The sequence below is a fragment of the Anguilla rostrata genome, chromosome 2 (assembly GCF_018555375.3).
Source record: "Anguilla rostrata isolate EN2019 chromosome 2, ASM1855537v3, whole genome shotgun sequence".
Classification (NCBI taxonomy): domain Eukaryota; kingdom Metazoa; phylum Chordata; class Actinopteri; order Anguilliformes; family Anguillidae; genus Anguilla; species Anguilla rostrata.
The window spans coordinates 65,645,462-65,657,940 of record NC_057934.1 but is presented as its reverse complement, the minus strand read 5'-3'; the positions used below and the strand labels follow the sequence as shown (position 1 = coordinate 65,657,940).

Below are 12,479 nucleotides of genomic sequence, written 5' to 3'. Positions count from 1 at the left end.
TGATTCTGTGTAAATACGGAGACCCCCACTCACACGCACATGCACACGCACACATATGGGACCTAAAATCTGGAACCCCCCACCATCTTCCTTGCCAACCAAGCCAGCAGGCGTCTGAGGACTAGAAATAAAAAACCTAAGCACTAGACTTATTCAATTCTGCCAAGAAATGTGTAAATTGTGACAATCACAGACGCTTGAAAAAAAAAAAAAGCATTTTTACAGGAGGAGTAAACGACATATTACGACAGAATTGTGAGGAGGTATGTAACAGCAGGCTAGAAGACAGTGGGGGGGCTGTGCGGGAGTAAGTATTTGAGGAAGATTTGCTCACACCCACCTTCCTTCACTTCCTCCGCCTTGTCGTTCTGTTGGTGGAGAGAGACAGTGTTACTCGACGGCTCCACGCAGAGCACCGTCTGCATGCCTACCACCTCAGCTAAACACTCACTGTCACTGACACCCTGCGCTAATGAATATTTCATGGTAGCCAGACACGGAGTAGTGGCACAGTGACCCAGCAAACAGTCCCCGAAGCAAACATTCCTGACATTTCTCTTCTGCAATCAGATACTACGCAGTTGATCCGCTAAGCCTCGGGTCTGGAAATGCGGTGAATTTCCGCTACAGTTCATTAAAAAGTCCTTTATTTCAGAATTAAAATGCGAAACAACCAGAACGGCTGTAAAATGGGACTGCTACAGAATAAATAAAGCTACCATTTTTAAACACAAGAGGGCCTCAGTGAGTCACGGTGTGCTGTACGATATTCAGAACCCAGTGATAGTTTATGATGCCTTGGGGGTAGGCAGGAATTTGCGTGGAAAGCACACAGAAAACATTTTGACCAAGCGATTGATTTGAAAGTACACAGTACAGACACTGCAGGAACAGTCTAATTAAAAGAATCCCACACTGAAACATGAAATAAGTAAGCTCTCTCGTTTGAATCATTATGGAGTACTTCAGGACAGAAACACACATTAAACAGGAAATATTTTAAGTACTCTTATTTAAAAGGCAGACTTGGCTTCCCCCCTCCCTGTTAGTATGGCTACATGCCATAGCAGTTGGTGTGTTGAAGCTATAAACAAATCTAGTTTTTTTTTAGAGCAAAGCAAGTGGGGCAAATGAATTAAGTGAGCAGTGCAGCATCTGTGGAAACCATCTGTATATTATGCAAAGATTTTAGATGCTTCTCTTTACACCCCAGGGTTGCTTCTCCCATGGGGATCTTTAAGAATGTGTTGTTTAAGTGATTTAGGGGGGGACTGGGGTCTCAAACATGTCTGCCGGCCCCCATGGAACCTCATTATGATGATCTTAAATGTATACGTGCACAGCATCTACAGATGTACAGAAACAGATAATAATAGTATGCTTAGAGTTAATTATTATGGAAGAATTACAATATAGAAATGGGAAACGCATAATGTTATCAGCACATATTGTGGAGGGCTTGTCTTTCTTAACAAGAAAAGGATTTCCTTTTCAAATTGAAAAGAAATACATAAGTTACTGAAGCATCAAACTGAAAATTTGAATTATTCTTTGGAAGAGTTGACATAACATACAGAAGATTTTCAAATCATTGCCCCATGTTATAGGTGTCTATTCGGTTTGTCAGTTTGAACCAGGTATATCCAGGACAATTTGAGGGGAAATAATTATGCCTGTAGATCCAGTTAATATTTAAAGGAATTTGTATAGAAAATAGGAAAGGCAGCAGGTTTCTGGTATAGTATCGCCTAAAAGTATTTGCAAATGTGCATTGTGCTTCAAGCATTTTTGCAAAGCACTCTGGGAAGTATGGTTGAGCTGGGTTCACATTAAAATCTATAAGCATTTCTTTATGTAAAACAGTCTTCCTTGGAACTGAACACAGTGCTTATAAGTTCTTGTCTGTAGTGCAGAACAACATAAAAACATGAGTGAAACTATCAGTTGTCCATGGGTAAGAAACAACATTGAGAGTGCTGATTTTGGATGTGGAGTGGACCTTAATTAATTAAAAAGGGGTTCTTAAAAGGCACTGCTGTGCTACAGAGTGTGGTGAGGAAGAGTGGTGGTTGAGGGATGAGAGTCCAGTGGCTACAGGGTTTCGGTGTTTACACAAATTCTCACTAAATGAAACTTCAGTCCCTGATTTTTCTGCAGGTGCTAATCAAAAATCTCCTTATGGGGGTTCCTCACACAAGACATAATCTATCCAGGTAACAGAGGTGACTGCTTCGATAAAGGAAGTGTGTGCCGTCCTGAGCTCTTACATCCTGCTGATCCTCTTTCTCTTCAGCCTTCTGCGGACTCTCCTGCGGCCTGATACACACAGAGACACACGGACAGCGCATAACTCTTCAGAGCAAACACACACACTGTGACTCATAGAGGTGCAACGGTGAACGCTGTCTCTCCGGCCTGCACCTTTAAATCTTAGGTAGACTTGTGGCGAGAAGGCTACAGGTCAGGCAGGGGGTCAGCGTAAGAGATAGCCTTAAAGCCGGTCTTATTCAGCTCCAGTTGTGGGGGGATGTAGAGGGGGATTTGAGTATAGGACGAGGGGTGGAGAGAGGGAGTGAATGAGAGGCGATGGGGAGGTGAAAGGGAAGCGCTGGGATCTTACTTGTCTGTTTGCGCCTCTGCCTCCTCAGTGGGAGAGCTTAAGGCAGGAGAGTTGGGCCCTGGGCTGTCAGGGCTGGTGGGGTTCGCGTCCATTAGCCACTGGTCCCTCAGGGACTTCCTCTGTGGAAGAGAGAGAGAAATGATCACACACACACACACACACACACACACGCCTTCACTGCCACTACAAAGCGACTCAACACACACCAGCATATTTACCGCACACACACTCACAAGCATGAATATTTAACATTAGAAACGCAATAATCTGCAATAAATCGCAAAAATAGACTTTTTTCATAAATATTGTGATAAATGCATTTCACAGCAGTGTATTACATTGGTATGTCTCATGCTGTAACAAAGCTGTATTTTTGGTCATAGGTGGTGATGTCTTGTCCTGATAATAATATATCATTTGAATGTTCTGTGTGTTTAATTCTGTACAGGCCCCAGTAAATGGGCCCAGCTTGCGCTGTGTATGAGGCACAGGCCTTAAGCTGAGGAGACCGGTTATCAGCGTGATGTCAGCCTGACGGCACGACCTGATTGGTTCCTCCTGGCCACTTCACCACAGGCCTCCCAAATCTCCCTCAGTAAACAGCGACGCAGGTCTCAGGGTGCGCTGGCAGTGTAGCCTAGCAGGGCTGTCCTCCCAGCATGCACTGCCCCCCCCCCCCCCCTTCCCACTCCCATCCCTTTAAACCCATCTCTCCGCAAGAAAACAGGCAGCCCGTCCCTTTAAACAGTATTTCCAAAACAAATAACTCCGCGGCCCAAGGCGTAACCTCTCCGATTGCCAGAATGAAGGTACAAAGCCAAGAGCATTGTGTCACTGCCAAACAAGGAAATCTGCTCCCAGCACTTCCTTCCTGGAGATGGGAGGTCCCGGGCTTCTGCGAGCCGTGCATCCTCCCAGCGACACGCAGCAGTGCACACAGGTGACCTGCGCCCTTTTTTCAAACTCAAACCACGGGGGGGGGGCAAACGTCAGCGGGAAAGAATGTTTAAAAACGGCTTATAACGGCAGCATTTGAAATTTGTAAAAAATATATACAGTACACATTAAAAAAAGAGGGACAACCTTGTACACACACGCACACATATTCACATACCAGTAAATACAGTACGTCTCTGTAACACACAAAGTGCTTTTGTGCATGTACGGTGGAAGCAAGGCCTTTCTGTGGCGACAGATTGCTAAAGCGGTGCAGGCGGGCATGTGCAGTAAGTCCTGTTGAGAAAGCGCTCTGGGACAGAAAGAGACCTGAGCTGACTGAGAGACACCATGTTGTGACCTGTAACCACCGAGTAAAACCGCCAGACCAGAGCCCCGCGGACAGACTCCGGAGGTTACGACAGCTTTCCCAGCATCCACTCTGCCCATCCTGGCCCTCGTCTGCGGGAACCTTTAGCGGGTCTGAGTGTGTGCAGACCGCAGTGTTGGGACGACCCTGCTCTCCTCTGGAGTGAACAGGGGGGGAAGGGGTCAGAAGACTGAGCAGGGGAGCTAAAGGGGATTAGCAGCGATTTAACCGCTTCCACGCAGGAAGCACTCGGTGCCGCAGGAGGAAACCGCCACCGCCCCGCCCCGCCCGGCCCCGCCCCGCCCCGCCCCCCTCCCAGCTCCCCGCTGACGAGCTTCGCACCGTTTCTTTCCCAGATCATAATGAGGCCCTGCACTGGGCTGTGATAGCGGGAGCAGAGGCAGTGATGCCACCGGAGTGTGATGCAGTGGTGTGCAGGGAGGATATGTGAAAGAGGTGAAGCGTGACGAGATTTCTTCTATTATGGTGATGGATCACGTTCGTGATGCCACGGCTGACGGACGGAACCACACCAACGCACCACAAAACGTCACAGGTTATTTGCCTAGAGCAGCTCACACTGAAGTACAGTAGGAAGGAGGAACACCAATCAGAGAGCAGTCTGCATGTGTGCGCAACGGAATGGGATTAACAGTCTTCTCTAACAAAACTGACTATTACAACTACTTCAACACAACTACTGTGTATTTACTGTCTGTGTCTGTGTGTGTGTGTGTGTGGGTGTGTGTCTCCGTGTGTGTGTGTCTGTGTTTATGTGTGTGTGTGTGTGTGTGTGTGTGTGTGTGGGTGTGTGTCTGTATGTTTGTGTGTGTGTGTGTGTGTGTGTATGTGTGTCTCCGCGTGTGTGTCTGTATTTATGTGTGAGTGTGTGTCTGTGTTTATGTGTGTTTATGTGTGTGTGTGTGTGTGTCTGTTTGTTTGTGTGTGTGTGTGTGTGTGTGTGTATGCGCGTGTGTGTGTGTGTGTGTCTCTGCGTGTGTGTGTGTGTGTGTGTGTGTCTGTGTGTGCGTGTGTGTGTGTGCGCGTGTGCGTGTGTGTGTGTGTGTGTGTGTGCGCTTGTGTGCGTGTGTGTGTGTGTGTGTGTGTGTGTGTGTGTGTGTGTGTGTGTGTGTATGTTTGTGTGTGTGTGTGTGTGTGTGAGACCCACACGCTTTCGTAGTCGCTCTCTAAGGTCGCTGCCTGGTTTGCTGTGCAGAGCTAGTTTGAACATGCCGGCTGGAGAGTCGGGGGGGAAAAGTTCACACCTTGAGCTGCTGAGCTCTGAGCTTCTCGTCCTCCATTTCCCGCTTGGCCCGGTCCTCCTCCTCCTGCAGGCGGCGCTTCTCCTGAGAGACAGGAAACGCACGTCAAACAGCCAGCGCTGACCCGGCCTTCTTCCCCCCGCTTATCACCCCCCTCCCCCCCCCCCCACAGCTCTGCGGTGCACTCTACAGCACAGGGCTGACACACGTCTGCGCGTGCGCGCACACACACACGCACACACACACGCGCTTTTAACGTAGTACAATACGAGTCTAATGCATTCAGTATTCACCTTTAAGCCACTACAGTGCCCCCCAGCATCTGCCTTAGCCCTGTGAGGATCAGGGGGCCTGAACGCTACGGTGTGACAGAGCCTGCACACTGCCCAACACACCACTCCCAGCACCCTCACCCTCACACCTCAGTGTGCTATAAAAATATAACATAAATACACTGCCCGAGCTGCAGGCTGACTCACTGCGACTTCCCCGTCTTATCAGATTTTGAGCTCAGCCGGGTGAAAATGCTACGATTGTGAAACCCGAGCTGGAGCGAGGACGGCTGTGCCGCAGTCATTTAAGGTTATTTAGCGAGTGCACGCAGGGGCCTAGCGCACCTAGCAGGGGCCTAGCGCACCGGCGCAACTGCGTGCGATATTTACTGCGGCGCCACCGCCCCCCCCAGCGCAGAGAGGGGAGCAGCCCAGAGAGGGGAGCAGGGCAGAGAGGGGAGCAGCGCAGAGAGGGGAGCAGGGCAGCAGGTGCGGGGTGCTTTGGGGCCCGGCTGTTTTACAGCACTCAGAAGGGCCCTGCCTCGGCCCCGCCCCGCCCGCCCGCCCTCCGCACTGCGCTCTGTAGAACCGCTCAATTATTCAGAGGCTGGAGAAAGCCAGGGAACCAGGGCTCAGGTTCACATGCCTGGCAGCGTGTGTGTGTGTGTGTGTGCGTGTGTGTGTGTCTGTGTGTGTGCGTGTGCGTACGTGTGTGTGTGTGTACGTGTGTGTGTGTCTGTGTGGGTTTGTGTGTGCGCATGTGTGTCTCTGTGTGTGGGTGTGTGTGTGTGTGTAATTGTGTGTGTGTATGTGTCTCTCTGTGTGTGTGAGTGTGTGTAAGTGCGTGTGTGTATGTGTGTGTGTGTCTGTGTGTGCGTGGGTGTGTGCGCGTGCGCTGTGACACAGTGCGGTCTCGAATGACACTGTTGAAATGGGAAGCACTTGACTGTCACGGTTAGCTGCTAGCTCTCTGATACACGGGGACGTGGTTCCAGGCGAGTCCCTATGGGTCTGACTCGACTTCCTGCTGGAACAGGGGGGTCTGTTCGTTCACACTCTCCTTCAGATACGCTGCGGATCCTATGATTTCCCAGTTCAATGCACGTAATGTTGATGTAAGCAAGTTAATCCTGTGCTTTACTGAGCACCGAAAGGCACAGCTCAAGACAATGACATTGGGTCATGGGTCCATGATTTCTACCCATAAATGTTAGCATTAATCACCTACATTATGCTTAATACCTCTACATGTAAATGCATTTTTTGTACTTTGGCTGGCTTTTTTCTTCTTCAAGAAAGTGCATACCAGAAGGAATAAAAAGAAGCACAGTGATATTAATAGACTAGAGTACATTAATTAATTTCACATAAATGTTAATCAGCACTCAAGGGCATAAAAGAAAGAAAAATTATCTTATACATATAAATACAAAATTAAACAGAAGAAAAACAAAGTTATCATGGAAGTTAACAACGACAACAAATGCTACATGAAAATGCAACATGTCCACCCATTCTTCCCCACCAAAACTAACCATTCCCCTACTCTACACCCACTCTGTACTACTGTAACAAGTACCCACTTCCTTCACACTGAATTTCCCCCACTCTACATCCACTCTACCCAACATACATCCACTTATAACAGTACACAAGTAACATTTCACCCCAGTCTACACTAACGCCACCCCTAATGCACACTTACTATCTGCCTTCTCTACACCCTCTCTATCCCCAGTCTATAAAGGTACCCCACCTATTCAACCCCCCCAGGCCTTCCCCACTGCCCCCCACCAACTCTCATGTCTTATCCCCAATCCCAGCTCAATCCCCCCCCCCCCACCTTAGCCCAGTAATCAACTGGTTTTCCACACCCTCATTTAATCATCTCTCCCTCCTCCGGATGCCTTAGTGCTTGTGTGTGTGTGTGTGTGCGTGTGTGTGTCTCTGTGCAGACCCAATAGGTCACTCACTCACCGCGATGGCCTGCAGTCTCTGCTGGTACTTCTCCGCCTCGTCCGCCATCTTCCACCTGCAGCACAGAACACGGGGTTTATGTGTGTATGAACACCACCGTCCCAACCAGACCACTGTCCCTACAATACCATTGTCCCTACAAAACCAATGTCGCAAACACACCACTGTCCCTACAACACCACTGTCCCAAACACACCCCCACCCCCACTAAAACTGTATTGCTCCAAAGACTGAGAGGACACTTTTTAATGATTTTTTCTCTCTTTTCTTTCACCCAATCATATTGATCAGGTATTCATCAAGCATACGCTCTCCTCCAAAACAAGTGATGTCAGATGCCGCAGAAGTCAGGGACACACAGACGTGAGCCTGAGGAAGACCCTTCATGCGCATCCCAGCAGGCAGTGCCCATTCACCAGTGGGGGGTCCATGTGCGACACGATGCTGTCATCCCAGCAGACTGAAAACATACCTTCCCTGGGGAAGGCTAGTGCCAACTGCACATCGCAGCAGGGGGCTGTTAGCCACAGTCAGTGGTTTCACAGTGGTCATATACCAGACTAGGACAGGATGCCTTAGCAGGATGAGCCACCCAGCAGCGTCTCAGAGGCATACTTTAAAATGATAGCATTCGGCAGACACAGCTATGGCTATCCTCCAAAGCATATACAGTATATGAAACATATATGATAGGGATAAATCCATGGATATTATGACAAGAGGGTGCACACAATGACTGCGTTGGGAACGTGGAATTGAAAAGATTGTCTGGGCAGTTTCCCATCTAGAAGGATGACGTTGTCTTGAGTGTACAACAAAAAAAAAAAACTGGAAATTTGTGTCACAGTCTGAGTGGCTCTGTGGACCAAGGCACACAAACAGCAGAGAGAGAAGCTGCACAGTTTCACAGGACACAGGGAGTTGCAAACTGAGCTTCAGCCAGACGAGAGACAGCAGCGACTCTCATTTTACTGACACAGGCAATCTTCGGGAAAACGGCCCAAGGCTGGGATTGGAACGTCTTTTGAAGGCACGACAGGAAGAATTCTTCAGTTGGCCTGTAATTGGCGGCTCGCAGAAAGAGGAAGAACTTGATCAAGCGTTAGGCGATGGGCTTCTCTGAGCCCTGCGAACACCTGACCGTCTCCTGTGATTCCTCTAAGCTAACAAGGCCTTTGGTCTACAGAGCTCTTTGATGTCACTCCACACCCAAGAGGCGTCTTCGACAGCACTGCAGGCCCAGGGCTCCAAACCTGCTTCACGCCAGAGTGTTCTCCCACACACTTCCACAGCAGAGTCTGAGTGGGAGTCCGAGCGGTGCTCCAAACATCCTGAACACCACAGTCTCCATACATCCTGAACACCACAGTCTCCATACATCCTGAACACCACAGTCTCCAAACATCCTGAACACCATCAATCTCCAAACACCCTGAACAGCACAGTCTCCATACATCCTGAACAGCACAGTCTCCATACATCCTGAACACCACAGTCTCCAAACATCCTGAACACCATCAATCTCCAAACACCCTGAACACCACAGTCTCCATACATCCTGAACACCATGGTCACCAAACACCCTGAACACCATGGATCTCCAAACACCCTGAACACCACAGTCTCCATACATCCTGAACACCACTGTTTCCAAGCACCCAGAACATCACTTTCTCTAAACACCCTCAACACCACTGTCTCCAAACACCCTTAACGCCGCTGTCTCCAAACACCCTCAACACCACTGTCTCCAAGCAGCTCCTGACTTTCAGTTGCAGAGATGAGTTTCAGAAATATGACCAGGAAAAAAAGAATTATAAAGTAAATTAAAAGAAGCCTTTGATGTTGCATATTGTGCTCCCAACAGAAAAGCCTGCTGCTGATAAAAATAAAAAAAGAAATAATACTATAATACTAATCTTTTCATCAGGAAGCGTCTCATCCTCTCAGGAGAGAGCTCGGAATCTGACACTGTGCTTCCTGCCTACTCTGCTCCACCTCCAGGCTTGCAGCTACCCTGCCCAGCTGTTGCTATGGTGACCTACCCACCACTGCACAAGTGAGAATATTCACACTCGGATTTTCCACAGCAATAGCGCCGAAACATACTTTCATCGGCAGGTATAAAAAGCCCTTTTTTTCTGGGCTATTCGGTTTCAAAGAGAAAACACCCACGCATCGTACAGCGGGGGGGCGGGGGGGGGAGGGATGGGGTTGATCCCCGCGCTACGTAGGAGACGAGGAACGAGCCTTAAATACTCCCCCCCCTCGTCTCAACAGCGAGAGCGAGGGAGTCTCTCCACCCCTTTTGCGGCCCCTCAGAAGCCCACAGCAGGTCAGGCTTCGGTGCAGATTCTCACGCCGGCGGTGTCAGCGGGAAGGGATGCCTCCCCCCCCCCCCAGGAAGCCGCGTGTGGAATCCGGTGCAGCAGAAGCCCGGCTAGCTCTCCACGACCAGCCGGAGGAACTCGAGATGCGCCGCAGCTGCCGCGGGCTTCGTTCGGTGCAGAGTTACTCCGCGGCGATCCTCGGCAGACCGCGGGCGGCCGCGGTTATGCGCCGCGACAGAAGCGCGGGGGCTCGCAGGGGCTCTCGGGCCCTTTATAGCACGCCGCGTGCGTCGTTTGAAACCCCCCGCTGTCATCCACGCAATCACCCAGAGTCCCCCTGGCTTCCTTCAGCCCTCTCTCGGAAGCGCACATTCAGTCAGCCAGACGAGAGTCGTTAAGAACTACGAAGTCTCGTTCTCAGACAATAATCTGTGAGGATAAAGATAAATATAAAAGGGGCTCTTTTGTGGTGTGGGGGGGAGGCTGAGGGGAGGGGGGGGGGGGGGGCGCTCCCTGAGCCTGAAGCAGTCACAACAGCAGGGCTCACCAAACCCACATCAAAAGGAAAGGCATCATCAGACGGGCCCGTTGGAAACGATCAGGCCAGGTCAGCGTTTGATTTGTCAAGGCCTCTCCAGGCCACCAGACCAATCTGTGCCACATGATTGGCTCAATCAGGCAGCTCTCCGAAGACAGCCCGGGGACGCAGATAAAGACGGGGTGCACATCAGGAGTGCGGGACACAGCACCTCGGCCTTGTGATCACAGTCTCACTGAGCACCTCCTGAAACAGCTCCGCTGTGGAACTCAGTTTGTCCGTTGTTCTCCAAAACATCACGAACCCAAGCAGAACTGTGGTTACCATACCGACGGGCGTTCAACATCACAGTTCCATTACATTACATTTATTTGGCAGACGCTTTTATCCAAAGCGACGTACAAAGTGCATTTCATGGTCATAGACAACTACTAAACACAGGTTCAATAAGATACAATACTTTTTGTACAGATATTTCTAGCCAAGGAACACAGTTTAGTTCACACAGTGAACACTATTCAGACCTAACCTCTGCAAAGCCAACTAGGCAGAAGAATAAGCTACAGTATTAGGACAAATACAGATTACCAAAAAGTGCTGGGATGGTTCACAAAGGTAAAATAAAGGGGTTAAAGCAGCTATGATAGAGTACATTTCTGCACATTGTACTGGTTTCCATCCAGGCTGGGTTTTGGAAATTTAGACTTTGCATGAAATTATTTGGTTATTTGTTTTCCCAACCTTTTCCAAGGAAGACGTCCAAGAGTCTTACATGGAAATATGTTCTATGCAGTTTGACTGTGGGAGTGCACATCTTTTCATATAAAAAGTACATTCAAACGGAGAGAATTTCCATCCGTCGCCACGGGCAAGGCCTCGGGGTGCGTCACATCGTCGGAAGCCAATCCCAGAGGACACGAAGGAAATGAGAAGAAAATGACAAATAAAGAGAAAAAAAAGCAGTATTTGGAAGGTGCGATTGGGGACGTGATGTGGGAACACGCTGGTGGCATCACGCTCAGGCTCCAGACGCAGCGATGCGCCCCGCCCGCGGTCTGGGATCCAATCCTCAACGTGCCGGCGCCGACCGCGACTGGACGTCCCCCGGGGTAAATCTACGGTTGGGCCCACCGTGTGTGGGCCCAGGGAGTGTGGGTTTCATCAGGTGGGGTAATCTCTCTTTTTCGAGTTTCCGGGGCTCGTTTGGCACCTGCCCACTCCGCCTGTCGCCAGCCGCGAGACGCGCAGGACGCCTTCGACGGACGGCGGGGGGAGCGATGGCATCGCTTCCCGCTGACACGCAGGCTTGTCTGCTCCTGCCCAAACGCACAGAGGAAGTTGCCGAATATTTCAGGGGAAGAATCCGCAACACACACAGATATATACCGTTACAGCGACACCGTCATGTCAAAACATGTTTTCAGCCCGAGAGCAAAGTGGTTCACGTAATCGGTAAAAAGTACATGTGTCTGTCAACTCCACACACAATAAAATTGGCTGCCGCGCGGAATTATTTACAGCCTGCTGTACACGCGCTCAGCCATGTTTCCCGCGGTACTTTCCTTAATGGAATTCACCCCTGTCTGTCATCTCGTCACCTCGCCAGGAATGTGGTCCGTCGTGTCGTCTGCTAATTAATTCCCCGTCCGTCTCCCCGCCCGCAACTTAATTACAGCCGGCTTTCAACTGCCGGCTGTCAGTGGCTGATTATGTGAGCATCGGGTCATGAGACAATGAGACACTCGCTTTCTAAAAGAACTCCAGCTCTCACTGGCTTTGGTGATTTAAAAAAAAAAAAATCATCCTTTTTAAAATCAAATGCATTTCTAAATTCAACATTAGGTGTTTTAATCATAATACCACAACTGACACGTCAGTGCACAATTGCATCGTCTAACTTACGCAGGCATTTTAAACGAACCGGCGACGAATCACTTATCCGTAATCAGGGATTAATAAGCAGACGCGCTCATTATGGTGGTGATACAGGTGTAATGGGGAGTCGTGCATGAGAGGACAGACAGAGCACGTGCTGCGTATGCGATGCAGTCATCACTCCACCACAACCCCACACACCAGCGCCAGGGCAGTAACTGCCCAGTGCCCAAACAGGCAGAGGTACAGGCCAGCAATGCCGTCGCCAGTGACATCACCCCTGACATTTAAATCCAGCG

General features: G+C 49.8%; 1 protein-coding gene across 6 annotated transcripts in view; it reads right to left on the bottom strand.

Moving 5' to 3' along the window:
• Window positions 1-12,479, bottom strand: part of palm3 (paralemmin 3) — a 34,851-nt gene that overhangs the window by 4,584 nt on the left and 17,788 nt on the right. For 5 of the 6 annotated variants that reach the window (XM_064324077.1, XM_064324076.1, XM_064324075.1 and 2 more), the window contains exons 2-6: window positions 7,438-7,492; window positions 5,192-5,272; window positions 2,621-2,739; window positions 2,268-2,316; window positions 341-368 (exon numbers count right to left, since the gene is read on the bottom strand). In XM_064324077.1, coding sequence (XP_064180147.1) covers window positions 341-368; window positions 2,268-2,316; window positions 2,621-2,739; window positions 5,192-5,272; window positions 7,438-7,485 — 325 coding nt within the window. In that variant the 5' untranslated portion in view covers window positions 7,486-7,492. Of the gene's footprint in view, window positions 1-39; window positions 102-340; window positions 369-2,267; window positions 2,317-2,620; window positions 2,740-5,191; window positions 5,273-7,437; window positions 7,493-12,479 lie in introns of those variants that run through there. The other variant, XM_064324078.1, reaches the window with a different exon arrangement.